The sequence below is a fragment of the Mesoplodon mirus genome (genome assembly GCF_964341445.2).
Source record: "Mesoplodon mirus genome assembly, chromosome: 3".
Classification (NCBI taxonomy): Eukaryota; Metazoa; Chordata; class Mammalia; order Artiodactyla; family Ziphiidae; genus Mesoplodon; species Mesoplodon mirus.
The window spans coordinates 194,720,766-194,748,040 of NC_138978.1; the positions used below are offsets into that span (position 1 = coordinate 194,720,766).

Here is a 27,275-nt window from a genome sequence, read left to right on the forward strand (position 1 = left end):
CTTACAATGTTATTTCTGTGGGAAAAATATATTTTACCCTCTCACTCCAGAACTCACAGAATATAATGCAGTCCTCTGATTCTAAAGACAAGTCATTATTATTACACTGACCTCTGTGTATGCTTACCATTGTGCCAGCTATGGGTCTTGCATTTAATTTTTTTTAATTAAAAACAAAACAAATCAAAACAAATCAAAACAAAAACCAAATGAACAAAAACTATGAGGGAGGTGGGACTTTATGCTGCTATTTAACAAATCATCATTGACTATTTAAGAATACAAGAAGATAATAAACACATAACTCACTATTTATGTTTACAGCATACTTTGCAAAGCAATCTCACATACACACTGGGCTAGGTTCTGGGAATACAGAGTTGAGTTAGGTTGAGTCTCTGCCTTTAAGCAGATCAGTGTCTAGTGAACTCCACAATACATCTGGAGGAACACCAGGGAGGCCCCATAATTGCTCAAGGTCACACACCTTATCAAGAATAAGAACCAGAAAGTGGAACCTGATGTGTTGCCAGCCCCTTGTTCATTTTCTTCCACAAGTTAGTTTCATATTCTACAATCTGCCTGCATATACCATAGATTCTCAATTATTTTTTTATTAACTATATCTTTTTTTAAATGAAGCTCCTGCTTCTCCACAGTCTAAGTCATTTAAGTCATAAGAGATTCACAAGTACCTCTGTATTTAGTTTTACATTTTCTATCTAGGCCAGGGTTCTATCAATTTCTATATACATAGGAGTGTAAAAGTGTAACTTACAGTGAGTTTTCACAACAGAATGAGAATCAGAATCAGAAGTAAAACTGATTAATGCTTTTCTTTCTATGGGAGTTATGCTTTGGCTAACTGAAATAAGCTTCTAATGAACAGTTATCAAATATGTATATACAATAATTCAATTCATTAGGACCTGCAATTTCCATATACAGTATGAAGTAACAGTGTCCAAACACACGGTTAATGTGTCAATTGCTTGATGACCTCATATTACATAATTGTTAAGGTCACAAAAAAAGAAAAAAGGAGAAAAATAATTAAAATTTGATCAACATTCAAGATAGAGGGAAATGGCAGCATATTTAACAAAAGCATCATCAGCTCCTGAGCTCACATGAACCCAGATTATCTCTACCTCACTGTTTCTGACGGGTTTGGATGCAGGCACAGTGCTTTCAGAGGAAATAAAGAATTGTTTCCACTATACCCAGCACACACGACACAGGCAAAAAGAACTGGTCATAATTTTATGAACAGGAGTCTTTTATGGGTAACTGGCAGCTAGTAAGGTTAGAGTGCAAAAAATATACTGTGTACTCTTCAGGGTGTGTGATACACAGCCAAAACTAGGGCATCTTTATCTGGATTCATAAATCACAGATACATCATTACTGAAAACCTGCACAATAAACTACACAGAAACTAAACTACGACTAACAGAAAAATAATCGCAACACAATGAAAATTAAAAATATATACAGTTTAGGTCTCGAGTGGGGGAAGATGGCGGAAGAGTAAGACGCGGAGATCACCTTCCTCCCCACAGATACACCAGAAATTCATCTACACGTGGAACAACTCCTACAGAACACCTACTGAACACGGACAGAAGACCTCAGACCCCCAAAAGGCAAGAAACTCCCCACGTACCTGGGTAGGGCAAAAGAAAAAAGAATAAACAGAGACAAAAGGATAGGGACGGGACCTGCACCAGTGGGAGGGAGCCGTGAAGGAGGAAAGGTTTTCACACACTAGGAGCCCCTTCGCGGGCAGAGACTGTGGGTGGCGGAGGGGGGAAGCTTCGGGGCCACTGAGGAGAGCACAGCCACAGGGGTGCGTAGGGCAAAGCGGAGAGATTCCCGCACAGAGGATCGGGGCCGACCAGCACTCACCAGCCCGAGAGGCTTGTCTGCTCACCCGCCGGGGCGGGGCTGGGAGCTGAGGCTCGGGCTTCGGTCAGACCCCAGGGAGAGGACCGGGGTTGGCGGCGTGAACAGAGCCTGAAGGGGCTAGTGCGCCACAGCTGGCTGGGAGGGAGTCCAGGAAAAGGTCTGGACCTGCCGAAGAGGCAAGAGACTTTTTCTTCCCTCTTTGTTTCCTGCTGCGCGAGGAGAGGGGATTAAGAGCGCCGCTTAAAGGAGCTCCAGAGACGGGCGCGAGTCGCGACTAAAAGCGCGGACCCCAGAGACGGGCATGAGATGCTAAGGCTGCTGCTGCCGCCACCAAGAAGCCTGTCTGCGAGCACAGGTCACTGTCCACACCGCGCCTCCCGGGAGCCTGTGCAGCCCGCCACTGCCAGGGTCCCAGGATCCAGGAACAACTTCCCCGGGAAAGCGCAGGGCGTGCGTCAGGCTGGTGCAACGTCACGCTAGCCTCTGCCGCGCAGGCTCGCCCCGCCTCCATACCCCTCCCTCCCCCCGGCCTGAGTGAGCCAGAGCCCCCGAATCAGCTGCTCCTTTAACCCCATCCTGTCTGAGTGAAGAACAGACGCCCTCAGGCGACCTACACACAGAGGCGGGGCCAAATCCAAAGTTGAACCCCGGGAGCTGTGCGAACAAAGAAGAGGAAGGGGAATCTCTCCCAGCAGCCTCAGAAGCAGCAGATTAAAGCTCCACAATCAACTTGATGTACCCTGCATCTGTGGAATACCTGAATAGGCAACGAATCATCCCAAATTGAGGAGGTGGACTTTGAGAGCAAGATTTATGATTTTTTTCCCTTTTCCTCTTTTTCCGTGTGGATGAAAGGCTCTTGGTGCTACAGCCAGGAGTCAGTGCTGTGCCTCTGAGGTGGGGGAGCCAACTTCAGGACACTGGTCCACAAGAGACCTCCCAGCTCTATGTAATATCAAACGGCGAAAATCTCCCAGAGATTTCCATCTCAACACCGGCACCCAGTTTCACTCAACGACCAGCAAGCTACAGTGCTGGACACCCTATGCCAAACAACTAGCAAGACAGGAAAACAACCCCACCCATTAGCAGAGAGGCTGCCTAAAATCATAATAAGTCCACAGACACCCCAAAACACACCACCAGACGTGGACCTGCCCACCAGAAAGACAAGATTCAGCCTCATCCACCAGAACACAGGCACTAGTCCCCTCCACCAGGAAGCCTACACAACCCACTGAAACAACCCTACCCACTGGGGGCAGACACCAAAAACAACAGGAACTACAAACCTGCAGCCTGCATAAAGGAGACCCCAAACACAGTAAGATAAGCAAAATGAGAAGACAGAAAAATACACAGCAGGAGAAGAAGCAAGATAAAACCCCACCAGACCTAACAAATGAAGAGGAAATAGGCAGTCTACCTGAAAAAGAATTCAGAATAATGATAATAAAATTGATCCAAAATCTTGGAAATAGAATAGACAAAATGCAAGAAACATTTAACAAGGACCTAGAAGAACTAAAGATGAATTGAAACAAGCAACGATGAACACCACAATAAATGAAATTAAAAATTCTCTAGAAGGGATCAATAGCAGAATAACTGAGGCAGAAGAACAGATCAGTGACCAGGAAGATAAAATAGTGGAAATAACGACTGCAGAGCAGAATAAAGAAAAAAGAATTAAAAGAACTGAGGACAGTCTCAGAGACCTCTGGGACAACATTAAACCTACCAACGTTCAAATTATAGGGATCCCAGAAGAAGAAGAGAAAAAGAAAGGGACTGAGAAAATATTTGAAGATATTATAGTTCAAAACTTCCCTAATATGGGAAAGGAAATAGTTAATCAAGTCCAGGAAGCACAGAGAGTCCCATACAGGATAAATCCAAGGAGAAATATGCCAAGACACATATTAATCAAACTGTCAAAAATTAAATACAAAGAAAACATATTAAAAGCAGCAAGGGAAAAACAACAAATAACACACAAGGGAATCCCCATAAGGTTAACAGCTGATCATTCAGCAGAAACTGCAAGCCAGAAGGGACTGGCAGGACATATTTAAAGTGATGAAGGAGAAAAACCTGCAACCAAGATTACTCTACACAGCAAGGATCTCATTCAGATTTGATGGAAGAATTAAAACCTTTACAGACAAGCAAAAGCTGAGAGAGTTCAGCACCACCAAACCACTTTTACAACAAATGCAAAAGGAACTTCTCTAGGCAAGAAACACAGCAGAGGAAAAGACCTACAATAACGAACCCAAAGCAATTCAGAAAATGGGAATAGGAACATACATATCGATAATTACCTTAAGTGTAAATGGACTAAATGCTCCCACCAAAAGACACAAATTGGCTGAATGGATACAAAAACAAGACCCATATATATGCTGTCTACAAGAGACCCGCTTCAGACCTAGAGACACATACAGACTGAAAGTAAAGGGATGGAAAAAGATATTCCATGCAAATGGAAACCAAAAGAAACCTGGAGTAGCAATTCTCATAGCAGACAAAATAGACTTTAAAATAAAGTCTATTAGAAGAGACAAAGAAAGACACTACATAATGATCAAGAGATCAATCCAAGAAGAAGATAGAACAATTGTAAATATTTATGCACCCAACATAGGAGCACCTCAATACATAAGGCAAATACTAACAGCCATAGAAGGGGAAATCGACAGTAACACAATAATAGTAGGGGACTTCAAAACCCCACTTTCACCAATGGACAGATCATCCAAAATGAAAATAAATAAGGAAACACAAGCTTTAAATGATACATTAAACAAGATGGACTTAATTGATATTTATAGGACATTCCATCCAAAAACAAGAGAATACACATTTTTCTCAAGTGCTCATGGAACATTCTCCAGGATAGATCATATCTTGGGTCACAAATCAAGCCTTGGTAAATTTAAGAAAATTGAAATTGTATCAAGTATCTTTTCTGACCACAACGCTATGAGACTAGATATCAATTACAGGAAAAGATCTGTAAAAAATACAAACACATGGAGGCTAAACAATACACTACTCAATAACGAAGTGATCACTGAAGAAATCAAAGAGGAAATCAAAAAATACCTAGAAACAAATGACAATGTAGACAACAACCCAAAACCTATGGGATGCAGCAAGAGCAGTTCTAGGAGGGAAGTTTATAGCAATACAATCCCACCTTAAGAAACAGGAAACATCTCGAATAAACAACCTAACCTTGCACCTAAAGCAATTAGAGAAAGAAGAACAAAAATCCCCCAAAGTTAGCAGAAGGAAAGAAATCATAAAGATCAGATCAGAAATAAATGAAAAAGAAATGAAGGAAAGGATAGCAAAGATCAATAAAACTAAAAGCTGGTTCTTTGAGAAGATAAACAAAATTGATAAGCCATTAGCCAGACTCATGAAGAAAAACAGGAAGACTCAAATCAATAGAATTAGAAATGAAAAAGAAGTAACAACTGACACCGCAGAAATACAAAAGATCATGAGAGATTACTACAAGCAACTCTATGCCAATAAAATGGACAACCTGGAAGAAATAGACAAATTCTTAGAAATGCACAACCTGCCAAGACTGAATCAGGAAGAAATAAAAACATGAACAGACCCATCACAAGCACTGAAATTGAAACTGTGATTAAAAATCTTCCAACAAACAAAAGCCCAGGACCAGATGGCTTCACAGGCAAATTCTATCAAACATTTAGAGAAGAGCTAACACCTATCCTTCTCAAACTCTTCCAAAATGTAGCAGAGGGAGGAACACTCCCAAACTCATTCTAGGAGGCCACTGTCACCTTGATACCAAAACCAGACAAGGATGTCACAAAGAAAGAAAACTACAGGCCAATATCACTGATGAACATGGATGCAAAAATCCTCAACAAAATACTAGCAAACAGAATCCAACAGCACATTAAAAGGATCATACACCATGATCAAGTGGGGTTTATTCCAGGAATGCAAGAATTCTTCAATATACGCAAATCAATCAACGTGATACACCATATTAACAAACTGAAGGAGAAAAACCTTATGATCATCTCAATAGATGCAGAGAAAGCTTTTGACAAAATTCAATACCCATTTATGATAAAAACCCTGCAGAAAGTAGGCATAGAGGGAACTTTCCTCAACATAATAAAGGCCATATATCACAAACCCACAGCCAACATCATCCTCAGTGGTGACAAACTGAAAGCATTTCCACTAATATCAGGAACAAGACAAGGTTGCCCACTCTCACCACTCTTATTCAACCTAGTTTTGGAAGTTTTAGCCACAGCAATCAGAGAAGAAAAGGAAATAAAAGGAATCCAAATCGGAAAAGAAGAAGTAAAGCTGTCATTGTTTGCAGATGACATGATACTATACATAGAGAATCCTAAAGATGCTACCAGAAAACTACTAGAGCTAATCAATGAATTTGGTAAAGTAGCAAGATACAAAATTAATGCACAGAAATCTCTGGCATTCCTCTACACTAATGATGAAAAATCTGAAAGTGAAATCAAGAAAACACTCCCATTTACCACTGCAACAGAAAGAATAAACCTACCAAAGGAGACAAAAGACCTGTATGCAGAAAATTACACGACACTGATGAAAGAAATTAAAGATGATACAAATAGATGGAGAGATATACCATGTTCTTGGATTGCAACAATCAACATTGTGAAAATGACTCTACTACCCAAAGCAATCTACAGATTCAGTGCAATCCCTATCAAACTACCACTGGCATTTTTCACAGAACTAGAACAAAAAATTTCACAATTTGTATGGAAACACAAAAGACCCCAAATAGCCGAAGCAATCTTGAGAACAAAAAACGGAGCTGGAGGAATCAGGCTCCCTGACTTCAGACTATACTACAAAGCTACAGTAATCAAGACAGTATGGTACTGGCACAAAAACAGAAAGATAGATCAATGGAACAGGATAGAAAGCCCAGAGATAAACCCACGCACATATGGTCACCTTATCTTTGATAAAGGAGGCAGGAATGTACAGTGGAGAAAGGACAGCCTCTTCAATAAGTGGTGCTGGGAAAACTGGACAGGTACATGTAAAAGTATGAGATTAGATCACTCCCTAACACCATACACAAAAATAAGCTCAAAATGGATTAAAGACCTAAATGTAAGGCCAGAAACTATCAAACTCTTAGAGGAAAACATAGGCAAAACACTCTATGACATAAATCACAGCAAGATCCTTTTTGACCCACTTCCTAGAGAAATGGAAATAAAAACAAAAATAAACAAATGGGACCTAATGAAACTTCACAGCTTTTGCACAGCAAATGAAACCATAAACAAGACCAAATGACAACCCTCAGAATGGGAGAAAATATTTGCAAATGAAGCAACTGACAAAGGACTAATCTCCAAAATTTGTAAGCAGCTCATGCAGCTTAATAACAATAAAACAAACAACCCAATCCAAAAATGGGCAGAAGACCTAAATAGACATTTCTCCAAAGAAGATATACAGACTGCCAGCAAACACATGAAAGAATGCTCCACATCATTAATCATTAGAGAAATGCAAATCAAAACTACAGTGAGATATCATCTCACCCCAGTCAGAATGGCCATCATCAAGAAATCTAGAAACAATAAATGCTGGAGAGGGTGTGGAGAAAAGGGAACACTCTTGCATTGCTGGTGGGAATGTGAATTGGTACAGCCACTATGGAGAACAGTATGGAGGTTCCTTAAAAAACTACAAACAGAACTACCATATGACCCAGCAATCCCACTACGAGGCATATATCCTGAGAAAACCATAATTCAAAAAGAGTTATGTACCACTATGTTCATTGCAACTCTATTTACAATAGCCATGAGATGGAAACAACCTAAGTGTCCATCATTGTATGAATGGATCAAGAAGATGTGGCACATATATACAATGGAATATTACTCAGCCATAAAAAGAAACGAAATTGAGCTATTTGTAATGAGGTGGATAGACCCAGAGTCTGTCATACAGAGTGAAGTTAAGTCAGAAAGAGAAAGACAAATACCATATGCTAACACATATATATGGAATTTAAGAAAAAAAATGTTATGAAGAATCTAGATTTAAGACAGGAATAAAGACACAGACCTACTAGAGAATGGACTTGAGGATATGGGGAGGGGGACGGGTAAGCTGTGACAAAGCGAGAGAGAGGCATGGACATATATACACTACCAAACGTAAGGTAGATAGATAGTGGGAAGCAGCCGCATAGCACAGGGAGATCAGCTCGGTGCTTTGTGACCGCCTGGAGGGGTGGGATAGGGAGGGTGGGAGGGAGGGAGATCCAAGAGCGAAGAGATATGGGAACATATGTATATGTATAACTGATTCACTTTGTTTTAAAGCAGAAACTAACACACCATTGTAAATCAATTATACTCCAATAAAGACGTAATATATATATATATATACATTTTAATAAACTGACTATAGCTTTTGAAAAGCTGTGCATATCATTATTTTTCTAACTGTAACGTTAGATAGTTAATAGTTGCAGATGCCAGTGGAATGGACTTTGTATACTGTATGTTTTCAGAGGAAAATACTGTTCTATTTCAGATCTGGATAGAAATCTCACAGTAACAGGTGTACAGTGGGAAAGTTCCCAAGGGCCAATGAACATGTTCATTATAAATTATTACCTAGAACCCCCTGAAATAAGTGCCAGGACAGTCATAATATGGCTTATATTTGGGAACAGGAGCTTTCTTTTTTTAAAAAGTGATTATGAAATAGATTGAGAGAGAGGTATAAGCAGTCAACATGGAGAAAAAGTAAGAAAAAGAAAAATTAAGTTGATTTACATTTTTAAAAGACCCTATAAATAGTTTTCAAAGTTGCACTAAATGACACGACATGGTTCTTGCCCCTGGAAAACCAGCCAATGTTGCAGGTAAGCCTCCCATCGCCTGTGCATCTGCCGTGTGCAGTTATGGAAGCTTCTCTCTTTCCTGTGTTTTGAAATGTGCATAGCTTCTTCCATGAATTTTTCTGAAAAGGGGGGGAAAAGACTCTTTCCTTTTCTTCTTCATCAGGGTACAAATAATGGCCAGGTTTCTTTAATTTACTGACAGAAGAAAGAAGGCTGTAATCCTGTTTTTGGTGCCTCTAATCTTTAGGGAGCGTTAATAGCCTGTGATGACATTTTCTGGGCCTCCACAAAGTTAGCAATTGCTCCCTGGTTCACTCTGCTCTGACCCACAAGGCATCACCAGGGCCCCTTTCAGCGCCTGATACCTGCCGTGAGTTGTTCTACCACAGGACCTTTGCACAGGTCGATCCCCCTGCCTTGCAGGCTCTCCTCTTACACTGATCCCCTCCTCCCGGCCCCACTGTCTCTGCCACTACGCATCTGTACTCACTGGAAAATCTGTACCTGCCCACCCGCATCTGAGCCTCTTTCCTCCCACCTTGTAGAAAAGCTACAGTCGCTAAGCTGCTGACAGAGACATCTTTTTAAAGGCAAACACAACAATGCTCCGCTCCTCTTTCCGTAACTCCTTCAGGGGCTCCCCACTGTTTTGGGGATCAATCTCCGACTCCTCACTTTGGCCCAGACTCTGCCGCAGGGCTGTCTGCTCCAGCCCTACCAGCCGTCTTCCCTCCCGTGCAAGCGGGTCCAGCAGAGCCTCCCCCACCTGGCCTTTCCCCTCTTTCTCTAGCTGTCCTTCACGCTTTGCTCTCCCCTCCCGCCTTGCAGGATACACTTCCTCACTCATGCGTCCGTTTGCTGATGCCTCGTGCAGCCCTAGAGCACCTGGACGCACACCTGCCAGGGGCCTGTCCCGCTGCACCGCGTCCTGGTTAGAGCCCCTCATCCCTGCTCCACGGCCGGTTCCGAGGGCAGGCACCTTGCTCCCTTCTCTCTCGTACCCTCAGAACCACGCAGCGTGTGGTACGTATTAGTGTCAGGAAAGCTGCAAAAGGCTTTGAAAGGAGCTAAAGATGGCGTGTCCCATCAGCGGAATCGGGATGGTGTTCAGCAGACTTTGTGGGGTTACCTGATTCTCCAGGGCTCTCCATCTTTCATTGTCTTTAACGACCTGCCCAGGATACAACTGGACAAACTGTGCAACCAAGGCCTTACCTGGAGCCTCTGCTGTGGACCAAAGGTTGTAGATTTATGGAGCCGAAGCCTGCAGAGCCCTCCCAGGAGACCTGCGAGGTACCCACCGGACAGGGTCCAGCCTCAAAGGTGCCTTTCCCAGCAGGCCGGGAGCCTGAGCAAATCCAGAGAGCCTCAAGAGGGATCCACCCCAATTTGTAGCTATTTCAGGTAAAACATATTTTTACCTGGTAGAAAGCTTTCCTGGGCTTAGTTTCCTAGCCTTCAGATAGCAAATAACAGAGACTTTTATCAGCCCAATCGGATTTCTTACGAAAACTTCCAGAAAGAAGTAAATTCTGTGGCCATAGCTGGCCTATACTGCATGGCTCTAGATTCACAAAGGTGTGATGTAAATAATCAGGTCAAACCTGATGAAAACAGCCATGTTTTTGGTCAAGAATAATCTTTGAGATCATGAGGATCACAGGTGGAGAGAATGTCAGGAAAACTGTAAAAGATACTGAAATGGGTCCAAAATTACTGCTGTCCTCTCAAAGAAATGTTAGGTACTGCCTAGCCTCCTGGGGCAGACTGGGGGATTGTCCAGCGCTCTGGAGGTCTGCGTGGCTCACAGGCACCATTAATAACCCTGCAGAGACCATAGGTACCTTGGAGAGGACTGACAGCAACGGAAATGTTTCTCGCCCCCAGAGATGCAGCAAATTTTGCCCAGTGGAGCCGCAGGTCTATGGTGCGGACAACGATGGTTTTAGTACCTGTTAGCATGTACACTTCAGTATTCTTGACTGTCCAGGTGTCTGTTCTTTGAAGTATCCTTTGTATCAGTTTTTTTTTTTTTTACATCTTACTGGCTTTCTCATTAGCTAATGAACCAAATAAAATGAGAGCGTTATAATTCTACCCTTTAATACAAAATTCTTCTTTAAAGCAGGTGGTTAGTGTTTCGTAAATAAATTAATACCTCCATACATGGTAGTAGTTTCTGTTGAGCACTTCAACGAATTTTAAAACTGATAAGAAAATACATAACACAAAGAAGACGGTACTGCACTAACTGGCCGACATGGGCATTTCCAGCACCCGTGAAGCACAGAGGAGTGTTATGCACATTCATTCAGTAAAGATTACAGAAATGTCTGCATGTACCAGGTAGTGGGCTACATGCTAGTACGAGTATGACCGACAACAGAGCTCCTTGCCTTCATGGAGACTGTGGTCTAGTAAATGAAACATGAATTAAGTTGAATAATATAAGCATACAATTACGACAGCAAGAACTTGTACTAAACTATGACCGCTACAAGGAATCTGACCTCGTCATGGAGGTCAAGGGAAGGCTTCCCTTGAAAAATGTTTGACTTCAGCTCTGAAAGGTCAGTAGGAATTAAGTAGATGATGAGAAGAGGAACTGAAACGTGCAAAGGTCCCGTGGTGGGACGACCAGGGCAAACACAATGGAATCAAAGACGCCTACGATAGCCCGTTGGTCAGAGCCTGGGTCCCGTGCACAGGGTTATTTAAGGACCCACTGATCTTGCAGTTACCTGGATGACCACTAGATGGCAGGTGCATACTAAGAAGGCACAAGGCTGGATGCAGGTAAGTTTACAGCAGGTCACAGATAAACTGGGGGGAGATCAGAGGTGTAGCAGGAAAGAGTGGTGGGGGGCAGAAGCTGGTAGCGGGGATGGAGGCGGGGACAGACCCAACTTGCAGGCCCCGATGGTGGAGGGTAACAGGAAGCCATTCATTGTTTTTTCCCTTCAACAAATATTTGAGGACCTCCTGAAAGCTTCTCTGTACTCCTTGAAGGTAAGTAGCAGCCACACCTCATTTAAAAAAAAAAATTCTTGGCATCTCTTCACACCACAAACATCCATTGAACACCTACTACACGTGAGTTACTGTCTTCCATGCTGTGAGGCACACAAAAGAAAAGATGTTCCCTTCCTCTCAAGATTTTCAAAAAAGGGTGAAAATGCCAAATACTGAATATAATAAAGCAATTACAAACACAATTCTTCCTATGGATATAACTGCACTCAGCTTTTTGATCACATATGACAACTTATATAAATGAACATTAACACTGATCATGATTTATGTCAAACTGTAACATTCCTAATAAGTAGGTTCCATCAGCAGGCTAACAATACTAACAACGTAGAATTGTAACTGCATCCTTTAAATACTGGTAAACTCTGGGATCAATAAGGAGGTCTGGAAGTTTCTGAACTGTACAGACCTAGTGCAGCTGGAACTCTAGCCATGGTCAGGCACTATTGACCCTGGAGGCTGTGCAAACTATCAAGTAACTACTGGCATTTGCAACTCTCTTGGGAGCCAGTACTACACTAAAAGGGTATATTTTTTGGATGCAAGAAGACAGCATAAGGAAACAAAACAAACAGAGTTTTACATCCCTCTGACGCAAAGAATTAAAAATAAAGATGGGGAATTGGACGTCACATGTCTTCAATTGGACTCTCACTAGGTTCTAAACACATAATCGTGCAATAAAAATTTTCTCACATAAAGCGAAAAATTAATATACTATCAATATTTTGGAAGTAATAAGCACTTGTATAGCAAGGGATGCTTACTAAGAATGTGAAAAATACTAAACTAATGCAAAAAAAGCTGTCAGTGTGGAATGAAATTTATTAGAGAAGATATTGTATTAGAGAAGCGAGACATTGAGTGAAGCAAAGAGAACGGACTGGAAAAGACCGGAAGGAAGAGCAGACACACGAGGAGAGTGACAGAGGCAGGGGGTCCAGGTCACAATACCCTCAAACCCCATGTCTAATGAGGCAGCAAGAAATGAGTCTGGTTTAGCTACAACAAGCAAGATGAGCGTTTCCTTTCTTTTCACTACAATGGTTTCCCCAAAGCATATCAGAGGGTAAAATGGTGAGGATCTTCCCTGGATGCACAAGGAGCCTGTTATCCTGCAGTTACCATTTCTGTCACTAGATGGCAGACAAATCTAAGACTAGGGCAAAATCCTGGGTAAGGTGAAATTCATAGTTGGGGTTAAGGGGCCAGGGAAAGATAAGGGATACAGGCAGATGAATGGGAAAATACAAGTTTTTAGACTTCATAAAATTGAGATGCTTGTAATATATGAATTTTTTGAAAGGAGGTACTCTCTGTGCTACTGTCCCCATTTCAGACTTGAAGTGACTGAGGTCCAGAGCGTTACCTGGCTTTTCCAAAGTCTACAACAACCCCCTGGGCCTATGCACTTTGCAGCCTAAGACAAAAAATATCTGCGTGAAATAATATGGGAATAAATTATCAAGAAAGCTACTATACAGAAGAATTATAACGCCAATACCTTAAAAATACATGGCAGTTTGCAATTTGAAAAGAGGTTTAAACACATGTGTGTTATCATTTTTATAGGCGGTAACTGAAGCACAAAGTGCCTTACCCGTGACTTACTTGCTTCAGTGTATTAGGTGTTTTATAGATCATACTTTAAATATCTACTTTACCACACACTTTGGGGAGCATCTTTCCTGTTTTACATATTAGGGAACCAAAAGCTTAATGAAGTAAAGTATCCTGGGCAAGATTAGACAGTTAGTGACAGAGCTGAGACTGCAACCCAGGTGTCCTGGCTTGCTGAACGGAACTCTCTTCATTATAATTACACTAGATAAGTCAGTCCTCAGAGACTCAGAAGAAATAAATGTCTGAAAATTAACCCAAGAAAGACCTTCTTAAAATGGCAAGTCTTAACCTCAATTTTAAAACAGGTGGTAGTTACAGAATGATCAAGAGTACTACTGTCCGGGTAGGTGAAGAGACAAGAGATTAAGACACTTTTCCAAAGATATTTCTGTCAGAACAAGAAAGTTAAATCGAAGGATTAACAAGATACGTGTTTGCTGAAGTCTGATGAATTCAGGTTATGAAGGGCTTCTATTACCAGGCTAAGGAAATAAGCTTGAATAGAAGCGTCAGAATTCCGTTTCTGAGCAGGTGAGTGTCACGTGAGACTAGTTCCGGCGGGAAGATTCTGAAGTGGTCTGGACACACCCATGACCACTTAACCAGCCTCCCCTCCTACAGCCACGGCGCCTTCTCTGCCAGCTTTAGCCACTTCATTCTCCATCACTCGGCTGTCAGCTGATACGCACTCTCTTATGAAAGCAGTGTTCTGTGAGTACATTCCTGTCTTACCAAGTCCTCGAGGCCAAGAATCATATCTTTTAATTCATTTTGCTTTTAAATCCACTTCCATTTTGAATGCAAAAAGCAGCAAAAGAATGTCGATTCCCATCCTAACCATGACAAACATCTGGATGGTCTTAAAGAAAAATATCATAATTTTTTCTTGAACCTATCAGAATGCTGAGTTGTAAGGCAACCAAGTAAAATGAATTCCATAGAGTCAGAAGCCCCTCCAAAGAGAGACAGGAGACAGGATCTATTTCATCCTTGGCAAAGCACACACACAGAAGAAGAGCAGCTGGAATATAAACAGGGAGGAAGAAATGTGCTGAAATGCAACCGAGACCACGTGTGGACTAACATGCCGGTTTGGAAGAGCTGGTAGACTCAGCGACAGGGGTGTTTGCACTCGCAAGCTTTTCTCCACAGGTAAAATCCTATAATTTTATTTGCCAGATCAGGCAACTCTACCATCTGGTGCTGCAGAGAAGGACTGGGGACAGACAGGAGTCCGAAAGCGCTCCCATGGGGGTGCGGGCCTGCAGGAGACAGGCGCAAAGCCCACTGACTCCTGAAGGTCATTCATTTACACACAGCAAGAGCCTGAGCTGCTGGCAGGCGTCAGCAAACTCAACCCCAAGACCACGGGGGCAGGTGTAGAAGTACAAACCCTACACCCCAGGGAGGAGCCGGAGGCCCTGATAGGCACAGGATCCTACACGGATACCAAGCATAAGTCTACCACCACTAGGGAGGGGCAGGCGGCCTGCAAACTGCCCCAAACCAATCACAGGTAAAGGGAAGTTTATCCACCACAAGCAGGAAGGGAGGGATGCTGAGAAGGTCCCACACCTGAGCCACAAGGGCACATGGCCTATGAAGACCAAAGCTGGACCAGAGCACAGAAAACCCATAAGGCTAGGACCATGTAACTAGCAACAGAAATTAATTGCTGAGGGACGGCTGCAAACACTGAGAGAGACCCGCTATGTACAGGGACTGCTGACGGCTGAGGGTGAAGGCGGAACACTGAGACAAACCTTCTGGTACCTCCAGAAGTACTGCTGTCTACACACACTTATAATAACAGCAGCCACTGCAGGTAATGATGTCAACAACAAAATCCCAACCAGTCCAACACGTGATGAACTCAACCTCCTGTACTAACGGCCTCACACCATTTCTGGGTGTAAGTACTATTTAACTTACTCTCTACTGCTTTTTTACACATGGGGTCCATCACCCAAGAACTACCAGACATGAAAAGTAAGAACAAAATAAAAAGAAGGAGAATATGCATAAACAGATGGGATGACAGCAGAGAGATGGAATCTATAAGAGTCAAGTTGAATGATAGAATTGTAAACAAAAACATGATATAAAAGATAAAGAATTCTTTTGATGGGCTCATCAGCCATTTAAAACAGGTCAATAAAAATTATTTAAACTGGCATTCCTATACACTAACAATGATCTAACTATCTGAAAAAGAAAGACAGACAATCCCATTTACAACAGCATCAAAAACAATAAAGTACTTAAAAATAAATTTAACCAAGGAAGTGAATGATCTATACAACAAAAACTTTTAAGACACTGATGAAAGAAACTGAAGAAGACACAAATAAATGGAAAGATAGCCTGTGTTCCTGGATACGAAGAGTTAATATTGTTAAAATGTCCATATGACCCAAAGCCAACTATAGACGCAATGCAATTACTATGAAAATTCCAACAGCATTTTTCATAGAAGTAGGAAAAGGAATCTTAAAATTTGTGTGGAACCACAGAAGACCCCAAATAACCAAATCAGTCTTGGAAAGAGCAAAGCTGAACTTTCTGGTTTCAAACTATATTACAAGGTTATTGTAATCAAAACATTATGTTATTGGTATGAAATATACATAGATCAATGGAACAGAATCACAAGCCCAGAAATAAACCCATGCACTTATGGTCTAGTAAGATTTGACAAGGGGGTCAAGAATACTCAATGGTGAAAGGGTAGTCTATTCAATAAATGATGCTGGAAAACTGGATATTCACATGCAAAAGAATGAAATTGCATGAATTTAACCTTACATCACTCATAAAAGTTAACTCAAAATGGGTTAAGGACTTAAATTTAAGACCTGAAACTGTAAAACTCATAGAATGTTAGAAAACATAGGGGAAAAGCTCCCTGTCATCAGTCTTGATAATGATTTTTTGGATATGACACCAAGAGCACAAGCAACAAAAGCAAAAATCAACAAATGGGGCTACATCAAACTAAAAAGCTTCTGCATAGCAAAAGAAAGTATCAACAAAATGAAAATTTCTCCCATTCTCATGGGATGGAAGAAAATATTTGCAAATCATGTATTGGATGGGGGTTAATATACAGAATATATAAGAAACTCATACAATAGCAAAAATAATAATTATCTGATTAAAAAGTGGGCAAATGACTTGAACAGACACTTTTCCAAAGGCATACAGATGGCCATCAAGTACGTTGAAAAGGCGCTCAACATCACTAATCAAGAAAATGCCAATCACAACCACAATAAGATAACACCTCACATCTGTTAGAATGGCCATCATCAAAAAGACAAGAGGGAAGGAATACTGGAGAGGGTGTAGAGAAAATGAGCACTGTTGGTGGGAATGTAAATTGGTGCAGCTACTCTGGAAAACAGTATGGAGGTTCCTCAAAACACTAAAAAAAGAACTACTATATGATCAGTAATTCCACTTCTGGGTAATTATCAGAAGTAAGTGAAGTCACTGTCTCGTAGAGCTATCTGCATCCCAGGATCACTGCAGCACTTTTCACAACAGCCAAGATATGTAAACAGCCTGTGTACAGGAATGGATAAAGAAAACGTGGTGTATGTTTATACAGAGGAATGCCATTCAGCCACAGAAAGAAAGAAATCCTGCCATTTGTGACAACATGAATGAAGCTGGAGGGCATTATGCTAAGTGAAATAAGCCAGAGAGAAAAACACAAATAGCGTATGATCTCATTTACATGTGGAGCCTAAAAAAGCTAAACTCAGAGAAACAGAAAGGAGACTGGTGGTTGCCAGGGGCTGGGGGGTGAGGGAAATGAGGAGACACCGGTCAAAGGGTACAAACTTGCCCTTACAAGACGGGTAAGTTCAGGGACTGTGCAGAATGGTGACTACAGTTAACAACACTGCGTTGTATACTTGAGAGGTGCTAGTTTGCTAAGAGAGAGAGTAAGTCTTCAATGTTCTCGCTATAATAAGTAAGTGGTAATTATGGGGGGTGAGGGATGTGTGTTACCGAACCTGACCAGGATTAGACTCAAGTGTTAGAAAAACCATGGAGAACTTCCAGAGAAGGCTGCTCACAAAGCAGTCCTATTTTGTAACTTGTTGAGATATTTATGCATCCTGCTACTACTTTATGTTCTACACCAGGAAGTATAATCATGTGTAACAGACATAAATCCGGTGCAAATGATACTAATATAATACTCTCCAGTCACACATCTAGTGACAGTCCTGGCAATCCCTCTCTCTCGGGGACACTAACGCACAGCAGCAGGAACACCTACAAAGACAAGACTGGCCTTTCCTCTCATCAACACTAACACTAACCCCTGACCAACCTTAAAAGCAGTTCTTATACACCAAACAGGAAGAAAGTCATCATTTCTGTATGCCAGGATGCCTGGGAGAAAATAAGAATTTGTCTAGAAAGCTTGGGGACTTTTGGAATAGAGAGCTGTTGTTGCTTTCGCCAAGCTCTTAAAATAAAGATGTAACAAGAAAAAGCCCTCACAAAGTTAAGCAGAACAGAAAGATCTTAGTGATGTCATTACCGATGTAAAGTCTAGAATGGTAATACTCAATATATTTACTAAATGGAAAATTTAATACCTTTGTTTGTGTTTCAAGACTTTGTGATAAATGACATAGCCATTTGTGGCAATAAATCTGAAGAGTAAAAGTATAACATTAAAAATGTACATTTCAACCAAAAAACATCTCATAAAATATAGGGAACATGTTCATATAGGGAACATGATAAGTCTTTATCATACCCTAGGTATTGTTCATTTTAAAAATGAAGTCCCAGCCAGTTGCTGAAAGAAGGAGTTGGTCTTGAATTATCTCTTTGAAAGAACAATGTTCTTGAACAATTTTATGACAATATAAATTCCTCAAATATGTATTCTATTGTGTTTCTAAAAGAGAAAGGCAAATTTTATAATTATGAATTTTGTCTTGCGTAACCATTCTTTCAAGGAAAGAAAATATTACCGAATAGTCACTAGAGGGCACCCCTGTCATCCACAACTGGGGTGTTGGGGAGAAGGGCTGGCGGGGCACAGAGGTAACAATAATCACATTTGACATGTTGGAAATTAATATTATTTCAACAGAAACAACAGAGAAAAATAACTTTCTTTAAAACAACAACATGGTCCCCATATTTTCAAATTGGACTGAAAGGATCAATTCTATAAATTAGTGGCATTAGTGTAAATTAGACTAAATAGATGCTAAATCAAAGAGTGGCTTTTGAACAAAGACTGCTAAACCATGTTTTCATTTAGGCAGTACTTTTTGTGGGCATCTTTTAATAGAAACACACTTACTTAAATTATTTTTAAAAACATTTTATCATTTGACACTCTCATACTTTAATACTTCGACTTTCTGATCACTTTAATTCAGCACTTTAGCTTAATCATAATAACAATTCTCAATACTGAGCCAAAGTAAACAGAGTGCTAAAAATAAAAAACTAGGGTTTCTCTTTTTGTTTTGTTTTGGGGTTTTTTTTGGCTTACCGTGATTTGGTTAAGCTTACTTTTATTTTTTTGGAAGATTTATATTATATTAAGTATTCTTTCCAAGTATCTGGCTCTCCTCCTTCATAAACTCGTTTCTCCCCCTTCCCCCGAGGTCACGGTTATTTTTCTCATTGTGGTTTACAGTCATTTTTTTCTTGGTCAGAAGAAGCAAGTGGCTACTTCCCTCTGTAAACCAATGACTATGCCATTTCTTTCTTGACCAATAAAGCAAAGCTATTCAATGGACTATATTTTTCAAAGATCCCAGCAAGATTTGATTCCCAGATTCCACTGAATTCCAATGAAGAAAAGTGTATCATAAACACAATACTATAAACCACACCCTACTAGGTGTGAATATCCCATCACTTAGATGCTTAGGAACTAAGCAATTTAGAGAATCTAAATGTTTATCTTTTCTGGTAGATTTCACAGAAACAAATTCATTGGCAGTATTTTAAAATATGAGATTTATTCTGTGTAAGATGTAAACCATCTGACATCTCATATTTAAAACATGCTTACATACTGGGATTTAAGTTCCCATTCAACTGAAATGTGGCTTTCAAATGCCTTACCTGCAAGTCTCCACATGCCAAAAAAGGCATACACAACTTCTAAGCACAGTTTTTAAAGATGAAATTACATTACTCATCAATTATAAAATGAGCTCATTGATGCTGTGCTATATTCCAAATCCATTAGGATGATTTGTAAACCAATAAATACATAAGGACTCAAAAAGATAGTTTCATTTGAAGTGTACTTTATCACCTTGTACTATGGGTAAAAAATGGAAAAATCACACATATCATATTTTATGGCATAAACTTTGTCCTTATTTCTTCACTCTAAAGAACTATTCATATCTCGGACTATTAGTCTACATGTGAATGTAATTTGAAAAACAGAATAAATGGCCACTAGTTTAATAGTACCTCATCTTATTAGGAGGCATTATGGCTATTGAGCATATTTCTATTTGTAAACACTGGATTTGGGTTAAAGTCTTGACTACATTCCAAGTGAGGGCATTTGTCAGCAGTCACACACTTTATATTATAGTACAAATGCAAAAATAACCTTCCATTCATATTTTCTCATGCAGCTTTTACATAATTAATTAGACAGGTTGAAAATAAACCTGAGTGGATTGCTACTCATCCCAGACATGCAATAGCTAAGAATGATACGTGTGCCAGGGTTTTAATGGGGCTTAACAACAAAAAGCTTCAATCCTCCACTTCCACTCGATTTTGCTGCAGTGGTTTTGCTTGCTTAGGGCCATCCATCTGTTAAGGTTGACTATGTAATACAGCGACGCTCTTGCTCGCCATTCACTGGTCTAGTTGTGTGTGTGCGAGCCTGTGAGAAACACAGACTCACAGACAGCACACATTACGATTACCAGAGTAAGTTAAGAAAGGCTATTATTATTAAATATGGAGCAGTATCTTAGGTTCATATAAAATTTGCATATTACTTAAAGTTATTTCTCATTCTTAGAAAGTTTCAATGAATTTTTACAGGCAAATATTTTAAAACGTAATTTTAAATGACAGACTTAGTCTAGACATTGCTCACTGAGTCTACAGTGTTTTGTTCCAAAATAAAATGGATGAAAGAAGGTAAGTATGTAGTCAAGATGAAAACGGTTCTGCACCAGGGCCAGTGGCGGTATTCTCCCTGGACCCAACTGGCCCTATTTTCAATAAAACCAGAGGAGGAACCTTTCCCTGGAGTCCTGTTAGGCTGGGGCTGCTGCTGGAACTGTCATCTTCACACAAAAGGGAAAAGGGTTGGGTTTTACAAATGGGAAGCCTAATTGGAAGATCTTCATGGCTATACCCCTGACATTTATTTAAGCCTCATCAACAAAACGGGAAATAACCATACTAATTAGCAGACCAATACACAAATTACCATTTGTTGCGAGTAGATATAGATTCACAATCCATTTCAAAAATAAGCTAAGTCATGGAAGCTTAAAACACCACACATTTCAATTTGTTCTTTTCTACAGTACCCAGGTTATAAAATTTTATTTTTTTTTTACTTTAAAATACACTCTGGGAATTTAAATGACCAAAGTCTCATTTTTCTCTTTCGAAAAATGAAGATAAAGTGTTTCATTTACACAAATCTAGTTGGGAAACTGGAAATGTACAGTTCTTCTTATATAGCCAAAACTGACTTTTCAAATGGATAAGCAAACAGGTTAGGAATGGGATGAGACAAGCCCACATCCTCTATTTAGATAATCTGACAACAAAATGGCATATACTTGGGTCTTATAAACTTATAAACCAAGAGATCTCTTGGTTAAAAACAAAGAGTTGTGTATTTCTTTCCAAATCATAAACTGAGATCTAAAGGTATCCCTACTTAGAATGAAGACAGATAATTTTAGGGTCCCCAGTGCTTCAGTGACTGCAGGATTGTTAGTGACTCTGGAAAGAGAGAACAGAGAAGAAGGTCAGATGGTGCCACTGCTGTAAGAGACCTGAAGCTCAAGATATGCGTTTATGTATAAATGGACAGCGGCCGACTGCTTAGTGCCTACTGTGTGGCAGGTGCTTTACATACATGATCTATAACGCCTACAGCGTCCTCGGAAGATGACATGGACTGTTCCTACCATTTCACAAATGTAGAAATTAAGGCTTTGAGATGGTGTGTTTGGCTTCATGCTAGATGCCAGCAGCCTCCTCCAAGCCAACACTCTCTGGCTGTAAAGTCCACACCCCTGTCTCTAACAGCCCCTCCTCCAAGAGCACCCATCTCAAAGCAAAGCATCAGAGCAGTGGCCAGGGACTTAACGTTCCAGAATCAGTCCGTCTGTCTGCTTTTCAATCCCTACTCTGCTATTTTTACTGTAGAACTTCGGGCACATTTCTTAACCCTTCTGCTCCCCCGCTTCTAAAATTGAAAAATGGGGGTAATAGTTCCCACTCTGCTTGGATTGTTGAGAGTTTTAAATTAATCCTGTAGTACGCACAAACACACACAGACTGTTAATCAAGGAACTGTCCCTTTTCCTTGGGTTTTCCAAGGCTGCTCCAGGGCACTTCAATGTTATCTCAACTGTGTAACAATTGAGGTTTAGAAAATAGTAGTAAGAACATCAAAATTATCTGGATCACCAAATCCCATAGGTATCTACAGAATCTTGCTTTCAGGTAACTGAATTTACCACCCAGCAAGTCTTTTAAGAGAATCTGGTCACGTGAACAATCAAATATAACACGCGGCCCAGGACATGGTTCCTTCTGGAGAAGCCAGTACTGACACAAGAGAGATGCTACAGAACGAAGGAAAGAGTGTATTCTAGGCTTATTTCTGCTTGTAACCTTTGCATCTTTTTAAGCAGTTCAACACTGACGTGAAAGCTGAGGCCACAGCGAGGAAGCTGAGGGGTCTCTGAGGAAGGTTCTGATGAGCCTGAGCGCTTCACATCATGAGATTGCATGGGAGAGACCAAATACAGAAAACCGACCTTCCCTCTCCTGACACAGGGATCCTTGCCAGGTACACCCTCGGGACTGTGTGCAGCCAGCCCCACGTCCTGAGATGGTGATGAATCTCCTGAACAGCTTTCTAAATCTCTGTGCATTATGAATCATGGTAGCTGTGTTTTTTCATTTTGGCTGCTAAGCACGGGATGGGGCCTTAGCTTCTTACTATACTTACTTTCTCTCTGCCATGAATCTTCTCTAAATTAAATGAATTTTAATTCTTTATTCTATGATTCTTTGTAAGATATCAGTTTATTTTTGGAAATAGGTAGAATATAAACAAATAAACATCAGTGTCTCTGATGTATTTATTGATATCTAGGTTCTTTCTTTAACCATATCCAACTATTCCCAGAATTGCTTCCATATTGAATTGAAAATCTTAATGTGCTCAGATCCTAATATTATTACAACTTGTGGAGATAGGAGTGAGAGAACATACTGATTTGGGAATCGTCATAGAACAACACGCACATGGTTCTAGCATCAACTTTCTGTCTGCTCCACAGGATACTGGATCTTATTTTGATTAAATCAGTGAGATTGGGTTATCTCCAAAAAGTGAACCAAGGAAGCTTCTGCAATATCAGACCACAAAGGAAAAACAAGGCAGTAGACTATGCCTGGTCCCTCTTGATCTCTTTGCCCGAAGTGCAAATACTGCATCTGAAGCTTATTTTTGCTGAGGTCCTTTTGTCCGTGTAAGTGGCTCATCTCTCCCGTGAGAACAGAGGCCACGGCAGCCCATCAGGGTAGGCTGACCTTAAACTTACCAAGCTTCAGATTTGTGGGACAAAGATCCAGCCTCTAACCACTCAAAAATATAGATTTTTCTTTTCTTTTGCAAAGATGACTTCTTGGCCAATAGCATTATAAGGCAATAAGAAACAGCAGAAATCCTTTGAGATACTGTCACAATCCTTAAAACCCCTACTCTGAGAACTGCTTTCCCTGTTCACACCCACCACCGTCCCAGTGTCCGTGGTAATGTGGTCCTCTCCCCGCCTCTCTGGCTACAGTAGACGGAGCCAGGGATTTATGCCCGATCCATGTGGGCTGATTACGTTCTTCCTCAAGAAACTGGATTTGGGAATTGTGGTCTATTGCTTTCTTTTCTTTAAATTTAAATTAAAAAAATTTTTTTTGGAGTACAGTTGATTTACAATGTTGTATTAGTTTCAGGTGGGACTGACACATACACACTACTATACGTAAAATAGATAACTAGTAAGGACTTACTGTGTAGCACAGGGAACTCTACTCAGTACTCTGTAATGGCCCATATGGGAAAGGAATCCAAAGGAAAGAGTGGCCACATGTATATGTGGTCCATTTCTAGCAGTTGTTTGAACTGAGGGCCTGCAAGCTCAGTGCAGGGACAGAGGAGCCGAGAAAGCCGATCTGCAGACGCACAGTGAACAAACACGCAGGGAGAACAGACCAGGTGGGAAAGATAGAGAAGGTGGTGGAGTCGATACTCTCCCCCGACCGACTGCTTTTCCCGTCTTCCAGTCCCAATCCTCCCAGAGGTCTACATACACTCCTGCACATGGATGCAGGAACACCTAGATCCTCATAATAAATGTCCTGCTGTTGTCGTATTTCATGTGTATGTGTTTGCTAACACTATGAAATTAAGGAAATAATTCAGACCTGGAATTAGATGACAATTTCAGTTTGAATGTACCATGGTCTGCTTTTATAAATAAGCTGCTGGCCACAAGTTGGCTATCATTTCAGAGCCCTATAACTTTCAGCTCAAAGAAGTAAAATTAGTATTGCAAGAAAACGTGCATTCTGGCAGCTATGGGGAAAAAAAGTAAGGGTGGAAAGTAGCAAGGAAAAGAATTGCCAAAGGGCCCAAAATTTACCTCTTTGGTTAGTGTGTATGTGAATCTAAAGCTATCAAATTTCAATTAGAGAAGAAACACAAGCAAAAGCAAAAAATTAAATTACAATCAATACTGGGTTGCAAGCGGTTGGAAATATAAACTCAAAAAATTTAGCTGTTAAAATACATATACATAGATGTATGTGTCTATTTACATAATGGGACAGATGTATACAAAGAAACATATTCTGGGTATACACACTGCCTGAAACTCAGGTATTTATCACTCGCAAAGATTGTTACGCAGACATTATCAGCATCTGCACAATAAAGCTAAATATGTTGGTTTAACAAATTCCTATATACCAAGTAGGAAAATAATAATTCTCAAAAGAATAAGCCCTACTTCTTTTAATTCTTGTTAAAGTCATGTCATGTCCACCAGAAAACCATAAAATGCTAACTAATGAATGCAGATAACTACACGAATGGTATTACAGTAAATGACAGCCATGAAGATTCAGGGTAAGTATGTGATGAATGTAACCTATTATCCTGTAAGGTTTTCTATTACCTAATATAATTTTCTCTATCAGAAACTGTGTCTCCAGGAATTCAAAGAAAACAAACAAAAACAGAAATCAGTAACGTATTTTATAATTAAATTATCATAAAAATATTGTGCCACGTTAAAGAAAAGGCAGATTTAAAAATTTAAATATGAGGAGAGAAAAATAATTTTCTTAATTTAAAACTGACATTTAGAACAGGGATTTCTCCAGTTTAAGTGTTTGCTTTTTATCTTAAAGCATCCTGCAGGTAACAAAGATTCCCACATTTCTTTCACATAAAAATCTATTTATCATGATAAATATAATCTAAATCTAATCTAATATAATCTAAGGAGAAAAGTTAAGAAATTGATTGCAAATCCATCATTAATTTACAAGTTAATAAATGTTTTCCAGTTAATGGTGGTAGCCAGAAAAGTTTCCTACCCTTGTGGAATAATTATTTCATTGAAACAATTCAGGTCATGCAACCAGCATTCATGACCAATACACTGCAGTTAAGCAATACTAATGTATGAAAACGTAAGCTTAACAAATGGATAAATCATAGAGAAGGCACTTTGTGTTATAAAAACAGCCCCCTGAAGCAGAGATTTTTTATGTTTTACCAAAATACCTAGAAAAGTGCCTGACGCGTAATAGCTGTTGAACAACCAAACGAACGGGTCTTCTTTACAAAGGCTGAGGTTTTAGCACCGCTTCCGGGGCCCCCTCCCCATTCCTAAAGACACAGGAAAGCCCTGCACTGAGTGTCTGCACAGCCAGGGAGCTACCTGAGCACCGGAGGTGGGCTCTCGTCCAGCCCTGCCACTAACTAGTTACAAGACTTCAGGTAAGTGATGGGACCATTCGGCTACCAACTTCCTCAACTGTAAACTTTGGTGACTGTGATAAGTGAAGCTTTGCAGCTGCTTCCAGTTCCATGGTTTCGTAACTATAATCCACTCAAGAATTCCTTTTAAAAGCTAGTTTTCTAAGACCACTTAAAGTATGATTTGGCGTATGCAAATTTTGCTTCCTTAAAACAAGCAGCAACACACTTATGATGCAAAATCAGAGACACATACAGCTATGATCCTGGACCCTTTCCTACTTTAGGACAATATTTTAAGTAGTATTAGATAGAAGCAGAAGCTTTAACTATTGATAGCAAATTAAATACCTAACTTTCGAAAAAGACAGACATACATTACTTCATATTCTAATTTTACAGATTACTTTAGCAGTCAAATCCCCACGTATGAGTTTTATCTTACTTTTGTAGTAAAGGAAGCCATCAGTAAGTTACCCCCAGTCCCAGGCAACCACACACTACCCTGTCTCTCTCCACTCACCAGGAGGACATGACCCAGTGACATGTGTACAGACTGGGACCTGGACCCTGGGCTCCCAGGACCCTCTTACGTGGCCCAGTAGGTGGCCCAGATGCCACCTACTCACCTCCTTGACCGTCAACGCAGGGTTTCTCACCATATGATAAAAAAATCAATGGGTTCCAAATTTTCCTGAAGAATTGATTGGAATTGCGTGACTTTAAAATCTGGGAGATGGGAGGGTAAACAACCTCACCTGGGCAAGCTTACGCCTTGCTAGGTTTCTTCCCTTTTCACTGTGTAGCGTGTAGACGGGCGTATATTGTACAGAATCAGAACAAGTCCCATAATCGTCCTCATTTTCCTACACGTGAAGCAGCATACAAGTGATTATTCTAAAATACTCATCTTATTACTAAACTTTTTTGCTTAATAGATAAAGTATCCAATACAGATGCGAATAACAAAATAACACTTGGGGTACAAGTTTAAAAAAACCTATTTAGGAAGAAAATACATTTTTCTATATTATGAATTAATATATTCCAAAATAATCTGACTCCTTTGAACAATTTCAATAAAATTTATATGAAGATCACTCACTCTCCATTACTACAATGAAAGTTTTAACTAGTCTCTTCCCTCCAGAGGCAGAAATTCAAAACACAACAACTGATAAAATCTGCAAAGATATTATATGTAATCAAATCAAACACACATATACATAAACGTAACTATTCACATATATGCAATATTCACAGATTCAAATACACCTTTGTAAATTAAGAACATTCTTCAATTTAAAGTAGCTACTATTGGAAAGATCCTATAAAGCCAAACGATGGCATTCCTGCCTTAATTCTGCACCAAAGCTCATCTTAAAAAAAAAAAAAAAATTCTCAGCTTGAAGCAAGAATTTCAATTGTGATATCAAGGCAATCAACTTTATGAAAACATACATCCTGTTAAAGCATCTTTGAAGATCTCGGTAGCTCTGTGATAAAATATGCAGACAA

General features: G+C 40.2%; 1 protein-coding gene across 5 annotated transcripts in view; it reads right to left on the reverse strand.

Annotated features, from left to right (window-relative positions):
- The window catches only part of DENND1B (DENN domain containing 1B), a 261,440-nt gene that overhangs the window by 19,283 nt on the left and 214,882 nt on the right, over positions 1-27,275 (reverse strand). For 3 of the 5 annotated variants that reach the window (XM_082615047.1, XM_082615046.1, XM_082615050.1), the window contains one exon: positions 26,516-26,623. The exons of the other annotated variants lie outside the window; for them this stretch is intronic. In XM_082615047.1, coding sequence (XP_082471173.1) covers positions 26,516-26,623 — 108 coding nt within the window. The remainder of the gene's footprint in view (positions 1-26,515; positions 26,624-27,275) is intronic. 5 annotated transcript variants of the gene reach the window in all.